Source organism: Mustelus asterias, unplaced genomic scaffold (genome assembly GCF_964213995.1).
Source record: "Mustelus asterias unplaced genomic scaffold, sMusAst1.hap1.1 HAP1_SCAFFOLD_389, whole genome shotgun sequence".
Taxonomy (NCBI): domain Eukaryota; kingdom Metazoa; phylum Chordata; class Chondrichthyes; order Carcharhiniformes; family Triakidae; genus Mustelus; species Mustelus asterias.
The window spans coordinates 309113-332522 of NW_027590345.1; the positions used below are offsets into that span (position 1 = coordinate 309113).

A 23410-nucleotide genomic window follows, 5' to 3' on the forward strand; every position below is an offset into this window, starting at 1 on the left:
CCCTTGGATCCCATACCCCCTCACTTTTTCTAGAAGGCTTGCATGGGGGACCTTATCGAAGGCCTTGCTAAAATCCATATAAACCACATCTACCGCCTTCCCTTCGTCAATGTGTTCAGTCACATTTTCGAAGAACTCCACCAGGCTCGGAAGGCACGATCTGCCTTTGACAAAGCCATGCTGAGTATTCTTGAGCATACTAAACCTCTCCAAATGCTCATAAGTCTTGTCCCTCAGGAACTTCTCCATCAGCTTACCAACCACTGAGGTTAGACTCACCGGTCGGTAATTTCCTGGGCTATCCCTCGTCCCCTTCTTGAAAATAGGAACCACATCCGCAATACTCCAATCCTCCGGCACCTCTCCCGTCTCCATCGACAACGCAAAGATCATCGCCAGAGGCTCTGCAATCTCTTCCCTTGCCTCCCACAGTAACCTGGGGTCCATCCCATCCGGATCTGGCAACTTATCTATCTTGATGCCATTCAAAGATTCTAGCACAACCTCTTTGTTAAAGTCCACATACTCAATCATTTCAGTCCACCGCAAGCCCGCAGCACATCCACCCAGGTCCTTCTCCTCCGTGAAAACCGAGGCAAAATACTCATTAAGCACCTCTGCCATTTCTACTGGTTCCGTACAGACTTTCCCGCCTTCACCTTTTATAGGCCCTATTCCTTCACGTCTCATCCTTTTACTCTTCACATATTTATAGAACGCCTTCGGGTTTTCCTTAATCCTACCTGCCAAGGCCTTCTCGTGACCCCTTCTGGCTCTCCTAATTTCCTTCTTTAGTCCCTTCCTACAAGCCGTATACACATCTAGATCTGGAGATTGTTTTTGACCAAGGTAATCAAACATCCAGATTTTCTGCACTGTCCTATTTTTGAGCCCTGTATCTCTGGGTTGTCTCCTGCCAGGATGCTCTTTGTCCTGTAGTTTTGTGTTTCCAATTCTGGACATGCGCTGTGTGTATTCGCAGAGGCACAGCCTTTCTGGCGCTGACCCATCAAGAAGCAATCTACTGCAAACTCCTCTGCCCCAGCAATTCCAGGTTTGGTAGCCGCTCCCCTGCCCATTCCAATGCCAGAGGTATTTCCTTACCTCAGAGTTGGTCACCGTGACTTTGACTTGAAACTGAACTGGATTAGCCACATAAATACAGGAGCAGTCAGATGTGGGGCATTCTTTGGAGAGTAAGTCATCTCCTGTCTCACCAAAGTCTACAATGTACAAGGCACAACTGGAAAATTTGCAATTTGTTTACTGTGGCTCCATGAACACTCGAAGCTCAACATCACCAGGACAAAGTAGCTCAATTGATTGACACCACCCATCCACCACCTCATTCTCTTTGCCACCGATGCAAGTGATAGCAATGTGCATCATTTACAGGGTGCATTTTAGCACCTCACCAAGGCTCCTTCAACAACACTTTCCAAACCCGAGACCTCTGCCACCCTAGAAGGACAAGGGCAGCAGATACATGGGGATACCATCATCTGTAAATTGCCCTTTAATCCACACAACATTCTTACTTGGAACAATATTGCTGCTGCTTCACTTTTCCTGTATAGAAGTCTTGATATTCCCTTCCCAGCAGTACTGTGTATATGCACCATGTAAATTGCAGCAGTTCAAGACGGTGTTTCACCAGCTTTCCAAAAACAATTAAGGATACACAACAATTTCGAGCCTTGCCTGGAACCCTCACACCCAGTGAGCAATTTTAAAAATGTTCATTTTATATTTGAAATTGATGGAATCTTGTTAACCAAGGGTGGGAATGGATTTGGGGCAAAGGTGATTATAGTCAGGTGAAATATGCTTTCACTGAATGTTTGTGTTCCCAGAAGGTGTTTGATAATGTGGCTCACAGGAGGCTTTAGTTGCTCGCTGTAAAGGGAAGTGTAACAACATTAATAGGAATTCATTGACAGAAATGTGTTTATTTTTCTCCATTTGTGTTTACAGATCCAAACTCCACAATTCCTCAGTTCCTGACAAAGTGTGATGATTACCAACTGTTCAAATTGACAAAATTCCACCGGGACAGACTTGAACAGGCGATGGAAGGAGGAGTGGATGGAGTCAGCTTATCGTTAACGTATGAGAGGATTTTCACCGGACAAGAGCATCGGGTAAGAGGGAGGGATAGAACAAAGACCAGTACTGCACAGGAACAGGCCCTTCGGCCCTCCAAGCCTACGCCGATCATGATATCTGCTGACACTAAAACAATATGCTCTTTGAGTCCGAATCCTTCCATTCCCATCCTATTCATGTATTCATCTAGATGCCCCTTAAATGCCGCTATCATACCTGCTTCCACCACCTCCCCGGGCAGCACATTCCAGACATTCACCACCCTCTGTGTAAAAAAAATACTTCACTCGCACAACTCCTCTGAACATCTCCCTATACACCTTAAACCGATGTCCCAAGTACTTGGCTTTTCTACCCAAGGAAAGAGCATCTGACCATACACTCTGTCAATGCCGCTCATAATCTTGTAAACTTCGATCAGGTCACTCCTCAACCTCTGTCATTCCAATGAGAGCAAACCGGGTTCATAACTAATACCCTCCAGACCAGGCAACATCCTGGTAAACCTCTTCTCTACCCTCTCCAAAACATCCACATCCTTCTGGGACTGTGGTGATCAGAATTATACACAATATTCTAAATGAGGCCTAACTAAGGTTCTGTACAGCTGCAGCATGACCTGTCAATTTCTAAACTCAATGCTCTGACTGATGAAGACAAGCATGCCGTATGCCTTCTTGACTACGTTGCCACTTTCAGTGATTGATGGACATGAACGCCCAGATCTCTCTCCCTGTCAATACTCCTAAGGATTCTACCATTTGCTATATAATTCCTACCTGCTGGATCTTCCAAAATGAATTACCTCACATTTGTCTGGAATAAACTCCATCTGCCATTTCTCCACCCAAGTCTCCAAACGGTCTAGATTCATAGAATGAGTTACAGAATCCCTACAATACAGGAGGAGGCTATTCGGCCTATCAAGTCTGTACCGACCACAATGCCACCCAGGCACTATTCCTGTAACCCGATACGTTTACTTTGCTAATCCCCCTGACACTAGGGTCAATTTTAACATGGCCAATCAACCTAACCCGCACATCTTTGGACTGTGGGAGGAAACCGCAACACCTGAAGGAAACCCAGGCAGATATAAGGAGGAAGTGAAAACTGCATCCAGACAGTGACCCAGGCCGTAATCATAGAATCATAGAAACCCTACAGTGCAGAAAGAGGCCATCTGGCCCATCGAGTCTGCACCAACCACAATCCCACCCAGGCCCTACCCCCATATCCCTGCATATTATCCCGCTAATCCCTCTAACCTACACATCTCAGGACACGAAGGGGCAATTTTAGCATGGCCAATCAACCTAACTCGCACATATTTGGACTGTGGGAGGAAACCGGAGCACCCGGAGGGACCCCACACAGAAAGGAGGAGAATGTGCAAACTCCACACAGACAGTGACCCAAGCCAGGAATCGAACCCAGGTCCCTGGCGCTGTGAGGCAGCAGCAATATTCTATATTAAATGAGTTAATGAATTTGAAACTTTCCTTTGTAAACTCCAGTCTGAAATTCTCCATTGCTCTGACTCTGCACAGCCACTTCTTCAACGTGTTTATCTCTCAACTATCTAACTCATCAATCCTCCCTACTGAGCTTTTATGACAGAAATAATTTGACAAATAACATTCTGTTTCTGACACTTGAGTTAATTAATAGAAATGATTAAATGATTAGATTTTTCAGCATTATTATTGCTTCATTCTCCTGACATAAATCAGCAGTCGGTGTTTGGATTAGTCAAATGTTAATTCATCAGCCAATTTTCATCTTAGGTTTTCCATTCTTCTATTTAACTAACGTAACAATCAGAATCATCCTGCCCTTGCCACCTGAGTTCTGACTCGCCACTGTTTTATTTACATACCGAGAGCAGGAGTCGGCTGTTCCGCTCCGCTGTTTAACAACATTGTGGCCGATTTGATAGTGAGCTCAAATCTGCATCTTGCTGATCCCTTATAAACTATCACCCCGCCTTGCTTACCAAGAGTCCATCTACCTCCGTCTTAGAATTGGTCCATGGCCTTTTCAGAAAGAGAGTTCCAAAGACTTATGACCTTTTCCTGGGGGAAAGAATGCCTCATCACCTCAGGATTTCGGAGTAAATCACAGTGACGCAGCAGGAATTGAGAGAATAAAATGGATCATTTTGTCAATCAATAACCAACCAGATGTCATGTTGGACTTGAAGGACAGACAACTAATTATATTAAAATACTGCAGATTCTCAGTGATTCCTCACTCTCCTGGAAATATGTTTTTGATTCTACTTTAGTTTATTCTAATTTCTTTATCGTTAATGGCTGGAATGAGATGTGAAGTGAATTTTCAGTCCATGTTTATTATGGATCAGGACCCGGCCCAGTGACTGATTTCTGAGCTGAAAGCAACTGGGAAATCCCATCACTGAGCAGATCCTTTCCTTCTCATTCTCAGTGTTTATCTTTCACTCTGCGTCTCATTATTCTTCATCACTATTCTTCATAGAAAGTCACTGAGCTCGTGGATAATGGAAACCGGGCGGACAGTTCCAAACTTCTGCTCAATCTGGTGATGGAAAAAGGATCTCGGGCTCGAAGGGTGATGTGGGAATCCTTTGTGAGAATGCGTCATGGAGTCCCAAAGCTGGATAAAATACTGAAAGAAATACAGGAGCTTGGTACGGTAAAATCACACAGCGATTTTAATTTCCCATTTAAATACTGCCGGTGTTACTGATTTGATTTCATGAATTTATTTAAACAGGTTCTGATGCATTCGATGACATGAACATTGCACAAGGTTTATCTGAATTGCCCAGTCACCTGGAAGGTAAGGGATGAAATTGAGAATGTAAACCATTTCACTTCTGAGAATCAGAATGATTAATTACAGCCTTTGTTTAAGAGGTTGTCAAAAACCTGAGAATCAGAAAGTCAAAGGCTGGGGTAACAGGGTTGAACATGATTGGGGTTTTGTCATTGATCCTCAACTATGCAGAGATTCAAATTGCAATTCATAGAATTTTTCTTGCATTCTGTTAATACATTGCCATGGCATCTTTTCACTTAATCAGCTGCTGATTTCTATTATTTCTGATGTCTTATACACTTTACAGAATCTTGCTACACTATGAATCTTATACAAACCTTATGTGTGTGCATGAATGGTCTGGATGGCAAAGAGTAGAGCCTTGAGCCAGAAGTTAAGGCTTATCTGCACTGGGGCGGCACGGTGGCAAAGTGGTTGGCACTGCTGCCTCAGAGTGCCAGTGACCTGGGTTCAATCCCGGCCTCGGGTGAATGTCTGTGTGGAGTTTACACGTTCTCCCCGTGTCTATGTGGAACACCTCTGGGTGCTCCGGTTTTCTCTCTCAATCTGAAGATGCGCAGGTTAGGTGGATTGGCCATAGTAAATGTGTGGGGTTACGGGGATAGGGAGGGAGGGATATGGAGGCCTTGGTAAGATGCTGAATTGAAGAGTTGGTGCAGACTTGAATGGCTGAATGGGCTCCATCTGCACTGATGGGATTCTATGGATCTATGGAAATCATTCTAAACAAACACAAACCAAAATACTGAGCAGGAAAATCCCAGAAGGTCCATCAAACAAAGATAACAAGGGTTCAAGCATCATGGCGAAAGACATCTTCCACTGGTGCCTCCCAGTCCAAATCCTGCCACTAACAATGACCACACAGTCTTCTTGGAGCAGCAAAAATAGAAATGCCCAGAGTTGATATGGAAAAATGCTGTGTTTAATATTCCCCTCTAATCCCTCAGCTGATTGTTTCCAATCGTGCAGATCACGTTGAACCATTGTTCCTCATATGCACTTCTCTTCCACATGATGCAGTCTCTGTGCCAGACAGGATTCGTCTGGCTCCCTCTTTAGAGTCAACACAGCTACTCGAAACATCTTACAGAGGCTCATAGTTCTCTGGAGATAACGAAACGCTGAACATCCACTCTATTCCTGCATTTACGTAGTTCAAACATGTGTTATCAGGTCTCACACAATTTGATGACTGGAATCATCGATCAGAAGGGATTCTATATCATTCAGATATTGATTAGACCTCTTTCAATTAGAGTTTGTATCTGTACTTCAAAGTAAATAAACCATGTAGCTGAGCTTCGCAAAGTTGTTAACCATTTTTGTAGCTTTCTTCTGTGACTTGTCCACTCTATGTTGAGTGTGAGGTGATTCACTTTGGAAGGAGTAACAGGATTACAGAGTACTGGGCTAATGGTAAGATACTTGGTAGTGTGGATGAGCAGAGAGATATCGGTGTCCATGTGCATAGATCCCTGAAAGTTGGCACCCAGGTTGATAGGGTTGTTAAGAAGGCATACGGTCTGTTAGCTTTTATTGGTAGAGGCATTGAGTTTCGGAGCCATGAGGTCATGTTGTAGCTGCACAAAACACTGGTGCGGTAGCATTTGGAGTATTGTGTACAGTTCTGGTCGCTGCATTGTAGAAAGGATGTGGAAGCATTGGAAAGGATGCAGAGGAGATTTACTAGGATGTTGCCTGGTATGGTGGGAAGGTCTTATGAGGAAAGGCTGAGGGACTTGAGGTTGCTTTCGTTAGAGAGAAGAAGGTTAAGAGGTGACTTAATAGAGGAATACAATATCAGAGGATTAGATACGGTGGATAGCGAGATCCTTTTTCCTTGGATGGTGATAGCTAGCACGAGGGGACATAGCTTTAAATTGAGGGGTGAGAGATATAGGACAGAGGTCAGAGATAGGTTCTTTACTCAGAGTAGTAAGGGCGTGGAATGCCTTGCCTGCAGCAGTAGAAGACTTGCCAACATTAAAGTCATTTAAATGGTCATTGGATAAACATATGGATGATATTGGAATAGTGTCGGTTAGGTGGGCTTTAGATTCATAGGTCGGTGCAACATCGAGGGCCGAAGGGCCTGTACAGCGCTGTAATGTTCTACGTTCTATGTTGGGGGGTAACATCAACTGTGCACACTATCCAGGTGTGATGTGAGCAGGAAAGTGTGCAGGCAAAATCATGTCAGAGAAACATAGAAAGTAGGAGCAGGGGTAGACCATTCGGCCCTTCGAACCTGCTTTACCGTTCATTATGATCATGGTTGAACATTCAACTCATTAGCCTGATCCCATCTTCCCTGCAAATTGTTTGATCCCTTTAGCTCCTGGAGGTATAGATAAGTCTTTCTTGAAAACATACAATGTTTCAGCTTCAAGGTTTTTTGTAGTAGTCAACTTCATAGACTCATGACTCTTTGCATTTCTCTGCATTTCAGTCCGAAATAGTCTACCCTGTATCCTCAGACTGTGATCCCTCGTTCTGGAAATCCCCGCCATCGGGTACATACTACCTACCTCTATCCTGTCTAGTCCTATTAGAATTTAGGTTGCTACGAAATCCCTCCCTTATTCTTCCGAACTCCAGTGAATATAATCCTAACTGACTCAATCTTTCCTCATACGTCCTCATACCAGGAATCAACCTGGTATACCTTCTCTGCACCCCGGCGGGGGCGGTGCCAGGTTGGCAGGGGGCAGGGCCGGGTCATTGGGGGTGGGGAACTCCCAGGAATCAGCCTGATATACCTTCTCTGCACCCCGGCGGGGGTGGTGTCAGGTGGGCGCCAGGTCGGCGGGGGCAGGGCCGGGTCAGCGGGGTTGGAGAACTCCCAGGAGTCAGCCTGGTATACCTTCTCTGCACTCCCTTTACAGCAAGAAAAACCTTCCTCAGATAAGGAGTCCAAAACTGCATGTAATATCCAGGTGTAATCTCACCGAGTCCCTGTAGTTGCAACAAGACATCACTGCTCCTGTACTCGAATCCTCTTGGTATGAAGCCCAACACACCACTTGCCTTTTTTACTGCCTTCTGCACTAGCATGTTTACCTTCAGTGACTGGTGAGCGATGACACACGGGTCTCGTTGCACATCTCCCTTAATCTATAGCCATTCAGATAGTAATCTTCCTTCCAGTTTTTGCTACCAAAGTGGCTAAGTTCACATTTGTCCACATGATACCACATCTACCATGCATTTCCCCACTTAATCAGCTTCTCCATATGACATGGAAGCATCTCTGCATCCTTCACACAGCTCACCCACCCGCCCAGTTTTGTGTAGTCTGCACATTTGGAGATATTAGATTTAGTCCCCTCATCTAAATCATTAATATATATCATGAATAAGTGATGTTGTAGTAATTGGTATCAGCCTTTTAATTGATCACAACTTTATCTTTCAAGTAACTAGACCAAGTCACAGAGTTCTCTTTATCAGCTGTTTTAATCATCTACGTAGTGAAGACTCTGGAAAGTCATGGGTCACAGTCTGTCACTAGCCAGAATACAGAATTCCTAAATACAGAAGCAATTATAGCCTCAAATTCAATTCTAGGTAATTAGCATATTCCAATCACATTTTAGGAGTTACCTCAATCCACTCAGTTATTGATTAAGCTCACATCATTCAGAGATTAAAACCAATCACAGTCCCCTTAAACTACTGGTTTTGGTGCGTATCTGAAAACTTTTATAAGAACTTTTTTTTCATAGCAGCTTGGGTGACATTAACCCTTTCATTGGTCTCCCAGCACCGATCCGTGCAGTATCCCAATAGTCACAGTCTGCTATTTGGAAAAAGACCCAGTTATTGCTACTCTGTTTCCTCCCTGCGAGCTTATTTCCTGTCCATCTCAATACACTGCTCCCAAATCAATGTGTTGAATTTTACAGGCTCATCTCTTACCTGGGGCCGTGTCAAAAGCCTTCTGAAAGTCCAAATAAATCACAACCATTTACTCACCTTCGTCACCTCTGCTAGTTGCTTCCTGGAAAAAATTCAAGTAGATTTGTCGAGCAAGACTTCCACTTCATATATCCATGCTAACTGTCCAATCCTGCCACTGTTTTCAAGTGCTATTAATGAACTATAGCACTTTCCCCACTACCAATAGAATGTTCCAGAAAACTATTCCGTATACACTCCAGGAATTCCTACTCGACGTTATTGTGTTTGATTTCACTTGGCCAGTCTATATGCAGATTAAAATCACACACAATTACTGATGTTCCTTTATCACATGCATCACTAATTTCCTTTTAAATACCATCCCCAACCTCACCACTACAGTTTGTGGGTCTATCTACAATCCCCATTAAAGTATGCATAAGTTCATAAGATATAGGAGCAGAGTTAGGCCATTCTGCCCATCCAGTACGCTCATCCGTTCTATCATGGCTGATATGCTCTTTATCCCCATTTTTCTGCCTCCTTCCCATAATCCTTCACTCCCTTACCAATTAAAAATCTGTCTAACTCCTTAAATGTACTCACTGTCCCAGCATCCACCGCACTTTAAGGCAGCGAATTCCACAGATTCACAACCCTTTGGGAGAAGGAGTTTCTCCTCAACTTTGTTTTCAATTTGCTGCCCCTCATCCTAAGACTATGACCTCTCATCCTAGAATGCCCCACCAGCGGAAGCATCCACTCCATGTCTACTTTATCAATACCTTTTATCATCTTGAACAGCTCCAATTTGATCTCCCCTCATTCTTATAAATTCCAGAGAGTATAGGTCAATCTATTTTAAATCTCTCTTCATACAACAAACCCCTCATTACTGGAATCAATCTCGTGAACCTCCTCTGAACTGCCTCCAATGCCACGACATCTTTCCTCAAATACGGGGACCAAAACTGTGCACAATACTCCAGGTGCGGCCTCACCAATGCCTTGTATAATTGCAACAACTTCCTTACCTTTCTATTCTATTTCATTCACTTTCTTTATTATCTGCTGTACCTGCATGCTAGTTTTCTGTGATGATGTGGAGATGCCGGCGTTGGACTGGGGTAAACACAGTAAGAAGTTTAACAACACCAGGTTAAAGTCCAACAGGTTTATTTGGTAGCAAAAGCCACACAAGCTTTCGAAGCTCTAAGCCCCTTCTTCAGGTGAGTGGGAATTCTGTTCACAAACAGAACTTATAAAGACACAGACTCAATTTACATGAATAATGGTTGGAATGCGAATACTTACAACTAATCCAGTCTTTAAGAAACAAAACAATGGGAGTGGAGAGAGCATCAAGACAGGCTAAAAAGATGTGTATTGTCTCCAGACAAGACAGCCAGTGAAACTCTGCAGGTCCAGGCAACTGTGGGAGTTACAAATAGTGCGACATGAACCCAATATCCCGGTTGAGGCCGTCCTTGTGTGTGCGGAACTTGGCTATCAGTTTCTGCTCAGCGACTCTGCGCTGTCGTGTGTCGCGAAGGCCGCCTTGGAGAACGCTTACCCGAATATCAGAGGCCGAATGCCCGTGACCGCTGAAGTGCTCCCCAACAGGAAGAGAACAGTCTTGCCTGGTGATTGTCGAGCGGTGTTCAATCACCAGGCAAGACTGTTCTCTTCCTGTTGGGGAGCACTTCAGCGGTCACGGACATTTGGCCTCTGATATTCGGGTAAGCGTTCTCCAAGGCGGCCTTCGCGACACACGACAGCGCGGAGTCGCTGAGCAGAAACTGATAGCCAAGTTCCGCACACACAAGGACGGCCTCAACCGGGATATTGGGTTCATGTCACACTATTTGTAACTCCCACAGTTGCGTGGACCTGCAGAGTTTCACTGGCTGTCTTGTCTAGAGACAATACACATCTTTTTAGCCTGTCTTGATGCTCTCTCCACTCCCATTGTTTTGTTTCTTAAAGACTGGATTAGTTGTAAGTATTCGCATTCCAACCATTATTCATGTAAATTGAGTCTGTGTCTTTATAAGTTCTGTTTGTGAACAGAATTCCCACTCACCTGAAGAAGGGGCTTAGAGCTTCGAAAGCTTGTGTGGCTTTTGCTACCAAATAAACCTGTTGGACTTTAACCTGGTGTTGTTAAACTTCTTACTGAGTTTTCTGTGACTCAGATCCCTGTGCACCGGAGCACCCCGAAGTGTCTCCCCATTTAAGTACTAAGGCGCCTTCCTATTTTTGAGACCAAAGTGCATGACCTCACACTTTTCCAAGTTAAACTTTTGCAACCTCTGAGCCTTTTCAGCACGACCCAAAAGGATTACACATCATAGCTAATATCCTACCTCATTATTAACCTAATTTCCTCTTTAACCAGCAAACCAGCTCTATCATCTTTTCCTTTTTGACTCTCCTTCCTAGATAGTGAACACCACTGGATGTCCCATCGCTTGTCACCCTGCAGTCATTCCTGACGACATCACACCTGTTTGCATCTAGTTGCACGATTAATTCATCCACTTTATTTCAAATTTTATGTGCGTTAAAGCACATAGTCTTTTTGTCAATTGTCCCGTTCCCACTGTGTGTTCATTGTGGCACTGTTTGATTTTGGCCCTTGATTTATCTGCCTATCACTTTTCTTATTCCCCTTACTGTCTTTTTTTAACTTGTCCATGAAAAATGTTTGACTCTAGAACGTGGGAGGCAACGTATCATCCAGGAATTTTGTCTGTGACCACAGAAGGGCCTATCTATTTCTCTTACAATTGAATCCCCGATAACGATTGCATTCCCATACTTTTTTCTCCTCTATGCAGCAGGGCCAACCCTGGTGCAACAGATTTGTCTGTTGCTGCTTTCCCCTGAGAGGTCATTTCCAAAGCGGTATACCTGATTTGCAGGGGAGTGGCTACAAGAGATTCCTGCACTGCCTGCCTTGTCCTCCTGATCTGCCTGGTCGTCACCCATTCCCTTCCTGCCTGTTGAGACTTACCTTGCGGTGTCACCACCTGTCCATAAGTGTAATCCTCAATACTTGTGGATGCTCCATAGTGTCCCAGCCGACCTCCAGCTCTAAAACATGGGCTTCCAGCAGCTGCAGCTGGAGACACTTGCTGCACATGTGGGCTTCCTACATGGAACACGAGGAGCACACCACAGCTTTGAGATCTCCTGTCATGACCTAGCCCTTTACCTTTTGAAAGATATCTAAAATTAAATAATATCAATTACTCTACATCGCTTCTTCCCGGTTCCTTGTTCCTGCATAATGGCAGGGACAAACGAGAAACCACAAAATAAAGACTTTAACAACCATAAGTGATAAAACCAATAAAAACATACCCGATCATACTTACCCAATCAGCTGCTTCCCCTGGCCCCGCACCATTTTTGAATCCTGATGTCAACACAGCATCTCCAAACTCCAAGCTGGTGTTCAAATTTCTCACTGATGCTGCTGACTGTCTGTCCCAGTGACCCAGTGTCTTCCTCTCGCACTCTCCTCGAGGTGCTGCTGACTCTGTCCCAGTGTCCTACTCTCTCTCTTCTTTAGCTGCTGCTGACTGTCCCAGTATTCCAGTGTTCTCCCCTCTCACTATCCTCTCGGTGCTGTTGAACGTCTGTGCCAGTGTCGTCCTCTAACTCTCTCCTCTAGGTTCTGTTGTCTGTCTCAGTATCCCAGTGTTCTCTTCTCACACTCTCTCCCCTAAGGGCTATTGAATGTCTGCCCCGGTGTCCTCTGCTCTCACTCTCCTATAGCTACTGCTTCGTTATCTAATATCGATTGGTTCTGTGAATGTAACCCAATGTCGTGTTACCTTTAGCTACAGATTCTCAACATTGATCACAGACCTCCAGTGATATGTGTATGCTGGCACTGAGATCTTTTTCTGTCTCTGTGTCTCAATATCTTTCGCGCAAAGAATCCATCTGTTCAATATTGGCTCGACCACTATGTATGAGATACATCTATCTTAATATATTGTTTTGTGAATCTGTGGAATTGGCGACCCTGAAGTGCTGGGGCAGTGAGTAAATTTAAGGAGGAGTGAGACATATTTTTAATTGGTAATGGGGAGAAGGCTGGAAAATTGAGATAAGGAGCACTTCAGCCATGATCGAATGGCGAAGCAGACTAGATGGGCCGAATGGCCAATTTCTGCTCCTATATGTTAACTTATGAACAATGTGTGCCCACTGCTATCACAGATCTAAACTTTTCTTTATCTCACTGCCTTCTACCATGTAAACCATTGTATTGTTGGCATCTGCAAACTTACTGTAGACATCACGTTAATGCTGCAAGCCCCTAGTTCATATGTTAAACCTTGTTCAGCTCTTGAATATCAGACTGTGAGGAGTAGAGAGTCCCGGGCTAACATTTTTAATAAAACTATGGATGTGGAAATCTGTAAAAACAATAAAAAAGTGAGATAGACTTGGTTTTGGCAGTACCTGGAGAAAGAACGATAGTTAACATTTTGAGTCCAATGTGACTGAGTTCTGAGGTACCGCCATATGGAATCAAAATGATAATTACTGTCTCCATGGATGCTGATCTTACCCAATATTTTCTGTTCAGATCATTTGTGACATGTCTTCAAGCCAAACTACATCTAGTCCACTAAGTTTTAGTTGCAACATTGAAGACGATTCCTGAAGCAGAGTTTCAAATTTCCACTAATCTCACAACATTCTTTGGTGAGGAAACCTATCAACGGCTTTCTAAAAGTCTAGGGAGACAATGTCCACCGTATTTCCATCATTTATGATTCTACTCACTTCCTCAAACTCCAGCAAGTTGGACCTTTTTCAGTTCTTCTGTGAATTCTAATGGTCTCTTCCCTTTCCCAGTGATCATAAGGAAAACTTTATATTATCCCTTGCAATGTCCACTTGGTAACGGACGTCTGGCTGGTCGACTTGCAGTTCCCTAGCTCTGATTTTCCCCACGTTAGGGCTAAACGTGGAAGTTTATTGTGAATTTCTAATGTTTCATAAAGAATAGCTCTTATTATCCCTTCCAGTATCTTCCCAATAACAGTGGTCAGGCTGAGAGGCCTGTACTTCCCGGGCTCTGATTTGTTCCATTTTGAACTGTAGGGAAAATGGTGAAGAAATGAGGAACATTGGGGGCGATTCTCCCAAAAGGGTTCTATGTGCTGAATTGGCGGGAAACTGGTATAAATGATGATTGTTTTTTCAGTGGGAGTTCACACTCTAATCTTCCACACTCTGTGCAATGCAGAGGTCACAATCGTGAATCTCATTAAATGTTTGGGGGGTGGGGCCTATTCACACCAGAGGCTGACAGTTCCTGACCTCTGCGCATGCGCAGTGGCCCCGAACTGTCAGCCTGCAGTTTGCTGGTCAGCTCGACCGCTGGCCAGCCACGGGACCCACGTAGTGCTGCCCCTTGGGTCCCCCGCCCCTAACGCCCCCCCCCCCCCCCCCCCCCCCCCAAGCCAGCCCCGAACCTCTCCCCCGCGATCTTCTCCGGATCTCTCTCTCTCTCTCTCTCTCTCTCTCTCTCTCTCTCTCTCTCTCTCTCTCTCTCTCTCTCTTCCCCCCCCCCCCCCCCCCCCCAACCAATGGGAGGCAGACACCCTAGTCCCGCCCAGCAGACGCCCCCCCCCCCGCCAAAAGAAAGCAGAAACCCCGCCCACGGAGGCCGCTAGGCCCTCCCCCTTGGCACTGCCCCATGCCTGGTTCTTAGTGCCAAGGTGCCCTGTGGGCATGGGCACTTTACCCATTAGGCAGTGCTGGGAGCACAGTCTGGCCCTGCCACAGTCCCCATACCCAGGGGGTAACAACCTGAAGCCACCCAACCCCCTGAGGGGCCCCAATTGCACCCCTCCCTTCACTCCAGCGGAGCCTCCTGTTAGTTCCCTGAAACTGGGGAGCGAATCTGAAGGGCGCCGGAGTGAAATTGCACTGACGGGCGTGGGAGATGCTTGCGGGTCCGGAGGCTTCAGTCCCAGGCCCGCTAATAACTTTAAAATAAGGTTAAAATAGATTAAAATCTCGTACCTGTTGTTCCCACTGGTTTTCAGCGTGGTCCCCACCTTGCTGGATATCCGGCACTCTGAGATGCGTGCGCGTCGGGAATGCATGCTTGAATCCCACAAATCAGCCCACAAGCGATTGTCCCGGCCCGCCGTGCTAAAAATTTAGAGCGTTGGGATGGGAGAATCGCCCCCAATAATCTTTACCATATCACAGAACAGATTGAGAGGTCAGACAGCCTTTGATAAAAATGATGATACTACAAGTGTTCACACAATTGAACATTAACCTGAAGAATGTCTCTGAGGAAAAGGGAATATTTAGGCTTAATACAAAATTACTGGTTAGTTTCCTAATGGTAGTTAAAGAGAGCACATTACTCTACTGAAAGGATAATCCCTTAATTCAGGGGTTTCCTTCAAACCCAATGTAAGAACGAAGATAAATACATTTTCCATTTCCCAAAATTAGGTGAGAGGAAACAAGAAACATAATTAACCATGAATTATAATTATTGTTAAACAGTTCAAATGAGCTGTGAATGTTTCCTATTACACTTAGTAAAGTAGCTCCTTGTTCTTTTTCTTGTTGCCATCATGGCAGAATGGTTATCAAAACACAGTTAATGTATCTACACGTACAACTGCTGAAACATAGTTATTGATTACTGAAATACACTACAACAAAGGGATGGGTATTCTTTGAATTCTCTGTCTGAAGGCAGGTTTGAACCACGGCTGAATGATCTCCGGCACGGGTAAGGCAAGGAGTGAGGTCCCGAATTTGCCCCAGATACAACGGGGATCGGACCCCATGCTGCTGACACAATATGGCCCACAATCTGACCAACTGAGCCAACCGGCTCCCCAGTAACATGGGTGCCAGGCAACAGCCTGATAGAATAGGAGAACTTTCCATGTTCAAAACTGTTGGTATTCCAATGCTCACACAGTATGAAAGGGAACCTGTTGAAGGAGGGATGTAGTCACAGTGAGACTCCTGAACAATTACAATCTCCATCTCCCATTCATATCCAATATCCCATTTACCATTTCTGCAGCACATTGGGAACACTGACTAGTTCGCAGACTAATGGACCCGAAAATCGTCTGTCATGTAACCATGATCCTTGCAGACTCCCAGTGAGGTGTCTGTATTAAGGGCAGGTTGGAAAGCATTAACCATCAGAGAGGAAACATCACCTTCATAAAATGGAAATTTATGGAAATATTAGAGTTAAGTCACGATCTGAAACTTTAATTGAAAATTGGTGCTTGTGAAGCGAGGTTTCCAATAACTTAATTTCAATTCCTGCACAAACCTTGACTGACACTGTAAAGTAAGTCTAACAATTCAGAAAAGATGGTATTTTAATGCAACTAACAATTCTCTCTGTTCTCATTGAAGATCTCCAACAGAAACACAAGGAGACACTCCGGGTACAAGCTGGAACACTGACAGTGAACACTATCCTCATAAAGGAGAAGGTTAAGATTTTCCAGCTGGTTGATCGATACGCTGAGCTAACGGTTATTTCTACTGTTCGAGATCGGGCACTTGTCGAACATGAACTGCTGGCAAGAGGCCAAGACCATGAAGAATGGAGAGAGAAAGATCTCCGGAGAGAACTGGAAAAAATCCGAACTGATCAATTGTTCCAGAGCAGCTTTTCCCAGACGGGCAGTTTGCTGCAAAAAATTAGGAGATTATTCCACCAATCCCATTCAAGATCCAAATCTGGGAGTTCAGCAGCAGTGAGTGGAGTGCCGGGAATTGGAAAAACAACAATGGTACAAAAGATTGTTTATGACTGGGCCACTGGGAAAATATACCCACACTTTCAATTTGTTTTCAGTTTTAAATTCCGGGATTTGAACACTATTAACTGTAGAATAAACCTGAGGAATCTGATATTGGATCAGTATCCTTACTTTGGGGATATTCTGGGAGAGCTCTGGAAGAACCCAGAGGGATTGCTGTTTATATTCGATGGTTTGGATGAATTCAAGGACAGGATTGATTTTGCCGACAATCGGAGAAATACAGAACCTCAGTCCATGTGCACAGATCCTGAAATCCGGTGTGAAGTGTCTGATATTGTGTACAGTTTAATACAGCACAAGCTGCTCCCAGGATGTTCAGTGCTAGTGACCAGCCGCCCCACTGCATTACATTTATTGGAAAAGGCTGACATCAGTGTCTGGGCTGAAATCCTGGGATTTGTTGGTGATGAACGGAAGGAATATTTCAACAAGTTTTTTGAAGATCAGACGGTGGCAGCAGCTGTTTTCAAACACGTGGAGGAGAACGAGATCCTGTACACCATGTGTTACAACCCTTCCTACTGCTGGATCCTCGGTCTGTCACTGGGTCCCTTCTTTACACAAAGAGACAGGAAACGGCAGCAAGTTCCCAAGACCATCACCCAACTATATTCCTACTATATTTACAACATTCTGAAAAACCATGGCCGAGAGATTGAAAACCCTCGTGATGTGTTACTGAAGCTTGGTGAGATGGCCTACACAGGAGTCTCCAAGAAGAAGATTGTGTTTCGAAATGAAGATTTGATTGAGTACAATCTACAACCTTCCCAGTTCCTGTCTGGGTTCCTGATGGAACTTTTGGAGAGAGATGTTTCTGCCCAGAGTGTGGTTTACACATTCCCACACCTCACCATCCAAGAGTTTGCAGCTGCACTCACACAATTCCTGACTCCAGATCCCGGGGAGATCGTGAAACTCCTCAATGAAGCCCACAGCAAGGAAGATGGGCGATTTGAGGTATTTCTCCGTTTTGTTGCTGGTCTGTCCTCCCCACAGTCAGCTCGACCCCTGGTGGAGTTTCTGGGTCCATTTCTTCATCAAACAACCTGTCGAGTGATTGACTGGGTGAAGGAGAAGGTTGAAGGGCAGATTGGAGACACAGAGACTGAAACTGGGAAGAGGAAGCTCCTGAACACATTCCACTACCTGTTTGAGTCTCAGAATAAAGCACTGGCTCGGAACACAGTGGGATCTGTGGAAAAACTTTCATTTAGCAGATTGCGACTGACCCCGATTGACTGTGCGGTCCTGTCTCATGTCATTGGACTCTGTGACACAATAAAACACCTCGATCTGGAGCGATGCTACATTCAGTGTGAAGGGTTCCAGCGGCTGGGACTCGGTCTGCACAAATGTCAGGAGTTGAGGTAACTGTTTGGTCTCATAGCGGATATTTTCATTGTCGAGAAGCCATTTCCTTTGTTCTAATAAAACAGAGGCATGTTCATTCGAGGACGTAAAGAGAGAAACAATGTCCAATCGTCACAAAGTGTGGGAGAATGGCACAAAGTAATAATACTCGTTTGGGAGCAGATGCAGATATGATGGGCCGATTGGCCTCCTTCTGAACCTGTAATAAATCTCGATTCTCTGATAAAACTACATCGTTTCGAGAAGGCAGATTTTCGTGGGCAATAAATGTTGGCAAAACCAGCGATGCCCACATTCCTTGAATGAATAAAAACATTATTGGGATGAATTTTAAATAATTATTGCTGTAAAGGCCTCCCTCCAAAATCTGAAAAAGGATCATTCCCTCTCCCAACAGAAACCATCTGATTCTGTACGATGCTATACAGAAATTAGTTTCTCTTGTTCGGTACAGCTTAGTTTGTGTTTTAATTATGATCAGGATTATTTTACTGCGCTCTACCTCTGTTATGTATTACAGTCGGTGTGTGTTATATTGGGACAATGTCCCTTTATCAGTCACGTGATCACTGGTGACATCATCAGTTCGGGTTGCTTTCTGAATGTCTGCGTTGCGCTGCCTCTACTGGCAGCCTCTGTGAAGTCCGTCTTGCTTCCTGGATTAACTGGTTGTAACTGAAACTCAGTGCTTCTATCATTCATTGTGGGCCTCTGAATAGAAGCAACCATTCTTTTAAACCTCCATAACTCTTACAACGTCGTAAACCTTAAATTAAAATGTAGGGACAGTTTAAACTGAAACCAAAAACCCGCAGGCGGGTAGCTTTGTTTAACATGAAGTGAAATTAAAGTTTTGGCCCTTTCTGAGCTCACAAGCACAGAAACACAAATTAAACTTAAACTCATGAATTATTGTCCACTGCCCACAAACATAAATTATTATATAACAGTAAAGCCCAAGATGCTGTGTTCTTTATTAATTGCTACCTACACTTGCCCTGCTAACGGCAATGATCGATGCACATATACATCCAGTCCCTCTGATCCTGCAATCCGTTAACAATTCTACCGATTATTTTATATTGCTTATTCATATGACTCAGATTTCATCTGATGATTTTTGAATATCCATGTCCACCACATCAACAGCAGAACCACCATTGACCCTTTCGGTTGCATCTTCCAATTCACAAAAGTATAAATCCAATCGCAAGCGGCATTTATTTTTACCAACCAATTAATTTAGTTTCCTCCGTGTCGCTATTAGATTTACCATTTCCCTTTTGAACTAAACGTGGACTGGCTCAGAGTAGCTGAATGATCAACTCCCCTCCGACCCTCGGCTAAGTTTAACACTACTGCTCCAGCCTGGAGCCGCAGACTTGACTAAAATGAATTTAGGTTGTGGTTACTGGTTCCTGGCCCCCTCTTCATCCACTCCAACAAACTGAGATAGCTGGGAATTGAACCCGTATCAACTGCTTGGAAAGCAATGATGCTCACTATTATATCACCATCATTGCATTTAGGGACTCGTTGTGTTGGTGCGCACAGTGCTGTGCGAAAGAGTGTCCCAGGACATTTGACCCAGTCACTGTGAAGGGACGGCAATATATTTCCAAGTCAGGATGGTGTGTATTTTTGAAGGAAACTTCCAGATGGTGATGTTTCCATTTATCTGGTCTTTCAAGGGATAGAAATCACAAGTTTGGAAGGTGCTGTGTAACGGGTCATTGGGAGTTGTTGCACTGCATCTTGTCGATGGTACACACTGCTCGCTCTATCTCTGTGGTGGATGGAATGAGTGTTGAAGGTGATGGGTGGAGAACCAGTCAACAAGCAGAGTTATCCTGGATGGTGGTGACCTTCCTGAATCTTGAGCTGCACTCATGCAGACAAGTGGATGGTATTCAATCAAATTCCTGACATGTGTCTTGTAGAAGGTGGAAATGTATTTGGAAGTCAGGAGGTGAGTTACTCTGCGCAGAGTTCCTGGCCTTTAATCTTCTCTAAAAGCCACAGTAATGATATGTCTAGTCTGTTTCTGGCCAGTGGTAGCATCGAAGGTGCTGGTAGTCAGGATTCAGGTGATGATAATCCCATTGAATGTAAAGTGAGATGATTGTATTCATTCTTGGTGGAGATGGTCATCTCCTTTGAATATTGTTCAAGCCTTGCTAAATATGGACAGGTCCTGCATCACTGTCTTGCGGAGTTGAGAATGGTGCTGAACGTTGTGCAGACTTCAGCAAACATCTGCACTTCTGACCTGATGATGGAGGAAGTGTAATTGATGAAGCAGCTGAAGATGGTTGGGCCGAGGACACTGCCCTGAGAAATTCCTGCTGTGATTTCCTGGACATGAGATGACCCTCTCTTCACCCACTCCGACAAACTGAGATAGCTGGGAATTAAACCGTATCAACTACTTGGAAAGCAACTATGCTTACAATTATATCACTGGAATTGCATTTCGGGACTCCTGTGGTGTAGGTGCACCCACAGAGCTGTGAGAGAGAGAGTTCCAGGATTTTGACCCAGTCACTGTGAAGGAACGATGATATATTTCCAAGTCAGGATGGTGTGTATCTTGGAAGGGAACTTCCAGGTGGTGATGTTTCCATTCATCTGCTGCCCTTGTCCTTCCAGGGATAGAAATCACAAGACTGGACAGTGCTGTGTAACGAGCCATGCTGAGTTGTTGCACTGCATCTTGTAGATGGTCCAACAACCGTAACTATCTTCCTTTGTGCTGGTGTTGCTCCAGACTTTCACTGGCTGTCTTGCCTGGAGACAATACACATCTTTTTAGCCTGTCTTGATGCTCTCTCCACTCGCATTGTTTTGTTTCTTAAAGACTTGATTAGTTGTAAGTATTCGCATTCCAACCATTATTCATGTAAATTGAGTCTGTGTCTTTATAAGCTCTGTTTGTGAACAGAATTCCCACTCACCTGAAGAAGGGGCTTGGAAAGTTTGTGTGGCTTTTGCTACCAAATAAATCTGTTGGACTTTAACCTGGTGTTGTTAAACTTCTTACTGTGTTTACCCCAGTCCAACGCCGGCATCTCCACATCGTTGCTCCAACCGGCAGAGAGGTTTTTTTCACTAATTTCCATTGACTTCAGTTTTTCTCTGGCTCCCTTTTTGCTACATGTAGCCATATGCTGCCTTGATGTCAAGGGCAGACAGTCTCCCCTCTCATCCTGAGTTCAGCTCTGTTGTCCGTGTTGGCATCAAGGCTGTAATGAGGTCGGGGGCTGAGTGTCCCTGAGTAAAAACAAGCTTCAAGTCAGATAGCAGGTCATTGCTCATTAAGTGTCACTTGTTAGTCTTGTTAGCCTTCCATTACTGTGCTGATGATCGAGAGTAGACTGATGGGGTGGTAAATGGACAGATTGGATTTGTTCTCTCCTTTTTGTTTACGGTCATATCTGGACAATGTCCCACTATTTTGGGTAAACATCAGTGTTGTAGCTTCACTGGAACAACTTGGCGAGGAACAGAGCAACTTCTGGAGCAGTAATCTTCAGTACAGTTACTGGAATATTGTCAAGATCTGTGGTCTTTGCAGTATCCATTATCTTTAACTATTTCTTGACATCATGTGGAGTGAATGGAATGAGCTGATATCTGTGATGTTGGGGCCCTCTGGATGGTTCAGCCACTGAAGTTAGTTACTAATATTTGAGCCATATCTTGTACTGATGTGCGAGTCTCCTCCGTCATGAGGATGGGATATTTTTGGATCCTCCTCCTTCTGTTCTTTCATTATGCACTCCATTCACAGCTAAATGTGGCAGGACTGCAGAGCTTACATCTGAGCCAAGGAAACCAGAATTTCCTGAATGAGGAAACCTGCTGCTGGAAAATCTCCAGTCAAACTGTCAGTGATATGAAACAGGATTTTCGGATAATCCTTTTCCTATGTGAGGATCTACCAGGAAGAGGGAACTCCCGGTAATTCCCGGAGATAGAACACTAGCCACACACCAGGATGATAGAGAGTGGGATAGCTTGATCTTGGTTTCAGATAAAGCTCGGCACAACATCATGGGCCGAAGGGGTGTTCTGAGCTGTACTGTTCTATGTACCTGCAGAAAATGTAGAGCCTGTTTACTGTGGAATGTAGCGGGAGACACCCCTCCCCTATAAACTAATCAAACAGAAACATTTCAGCTTTCTAATGGGAGAATAATCTTTCCTTTTGTAAAATCTAGGGGATGGACCTTAATGCAACAGTTAGCACAGTTTCACACTTTAACTCACCCTGAGATATTATACAGATGATACAATGTCAATAGTTAAGAGTTTTAACGACACCAGGCTAAAGTGCAACAGGTTTATTTGGTAGCAAATACCATTAGCTTTCGGAGCGCTGCTCCTTCATCAGATGGAGTGGAAATGTGCTCTCAAACAGGGCACAGAGACACAAAATCAAGTTACAGAATACTGATTAGAATGCGAATCCCTACAGCCAACCAGATCTTAAAGATACAGACAGTGTGGGTGGAGGGAGCATTAAGCACAGGTTAAAGAGATGTGTATTGTCTCCAGACAGGACAGCCTGCAAGTCCAGGAGGCAAGCTGTGGGGGTTACTGATGATGTGACATAAATCCAACATCCCGGTTTAGGCCGTCCTCATGTGTGCGGAACTTGGCTATCAGTTTCTGCTCAGCGACTCTGCGCTGTCGTGTGTCGTGAAGGCCGCCTTGGAGAATGCTTACCTGGAGAACAGAGGCTGAATGCCCGTGACTGCTGAAGTGCTCCCCCACAGGAAGAGAACAGTCTTGCCTGGTGATGGTCGAGCAGTGTTCATTCATCCGTTGTCGTAGCGTCTGCATGGTTTCCCCAATGTACCATGCCTCGGGACATTCTTTCCTGCAGCGTATCAGATAGACAATGTTGGCCGAGTTGCAAGAGTAGGTACCGTGTACCTGGTAGATGGTGTTCTCACGTGAAATGATGGCATCCGTGTCGATGATCCGGCACGTCTTGCAGAGGTTGCTGTGGCAGGGTTGTGTGGTGTCGTGGTCACTGTTCTCCTGAAGGCTGGATAGTTTGCTGCGGACAATGGTCTGGTTGAGGTTGCGCGGTTGTTTGAAGGCAAGAAGTGGGGGTGTGGGGATGGCCTTGGCGAGATGTTCGTCTTCATCAATGACATGTTGAAGGCTCTGGAGGAGATGCCATATCTTCTCCGCTCCGGGGAAGTACTGGACGACGAAGGGTACTCTGTCCACCATGTCCCGTGTTTGTCTTCTGAATAAACCTGTTGGACTTTAACCTGGTGTTGTTAAAACTCTTAGTGTGTTCACCCCAGTCCAACGCCGGCATCTCCACATCATAATAG

The 23410-nt window shown here is 44.7% G+C and overlaps 1 protein-coding gene across 5 annotated transcripts in view; it reads left to right on the top strand.

The window, feature by feature from the left end:
* LOC144486545 (NACHT, LRR and PYD domains-containing protein 3-like) overlaps positions 1–23410 on the top strand; it is an 83817-nt gene that overhangs the window by 17515 nt on the left and 42892 nt on the right. For all 5 annotated transcript variants that reach the window (XR_013496279.1, XM_078204595.1, XM_078204598.1 and 2 more), the window contains 4 exons: positions 1975–2141; positions 4606–4777; positions 4864–4929; positions 16270–18055. Coding sequence is in view for 4 of the 5 variants with exons in the window: in XM_078204595.1 (XP_078060721.1) it covers positions 1975–2141; positions 4606–4777; positions 4864–4929; positions 16270–18055 (2191 nt within the window). In the remaining variant the exon portion in view is untranslated. The remainder of the gene's footprint in view (positions 1–1974; positions 2142–4605; positions 4778–4863; positions 4930–16269; positions 18056–23410) is intronic.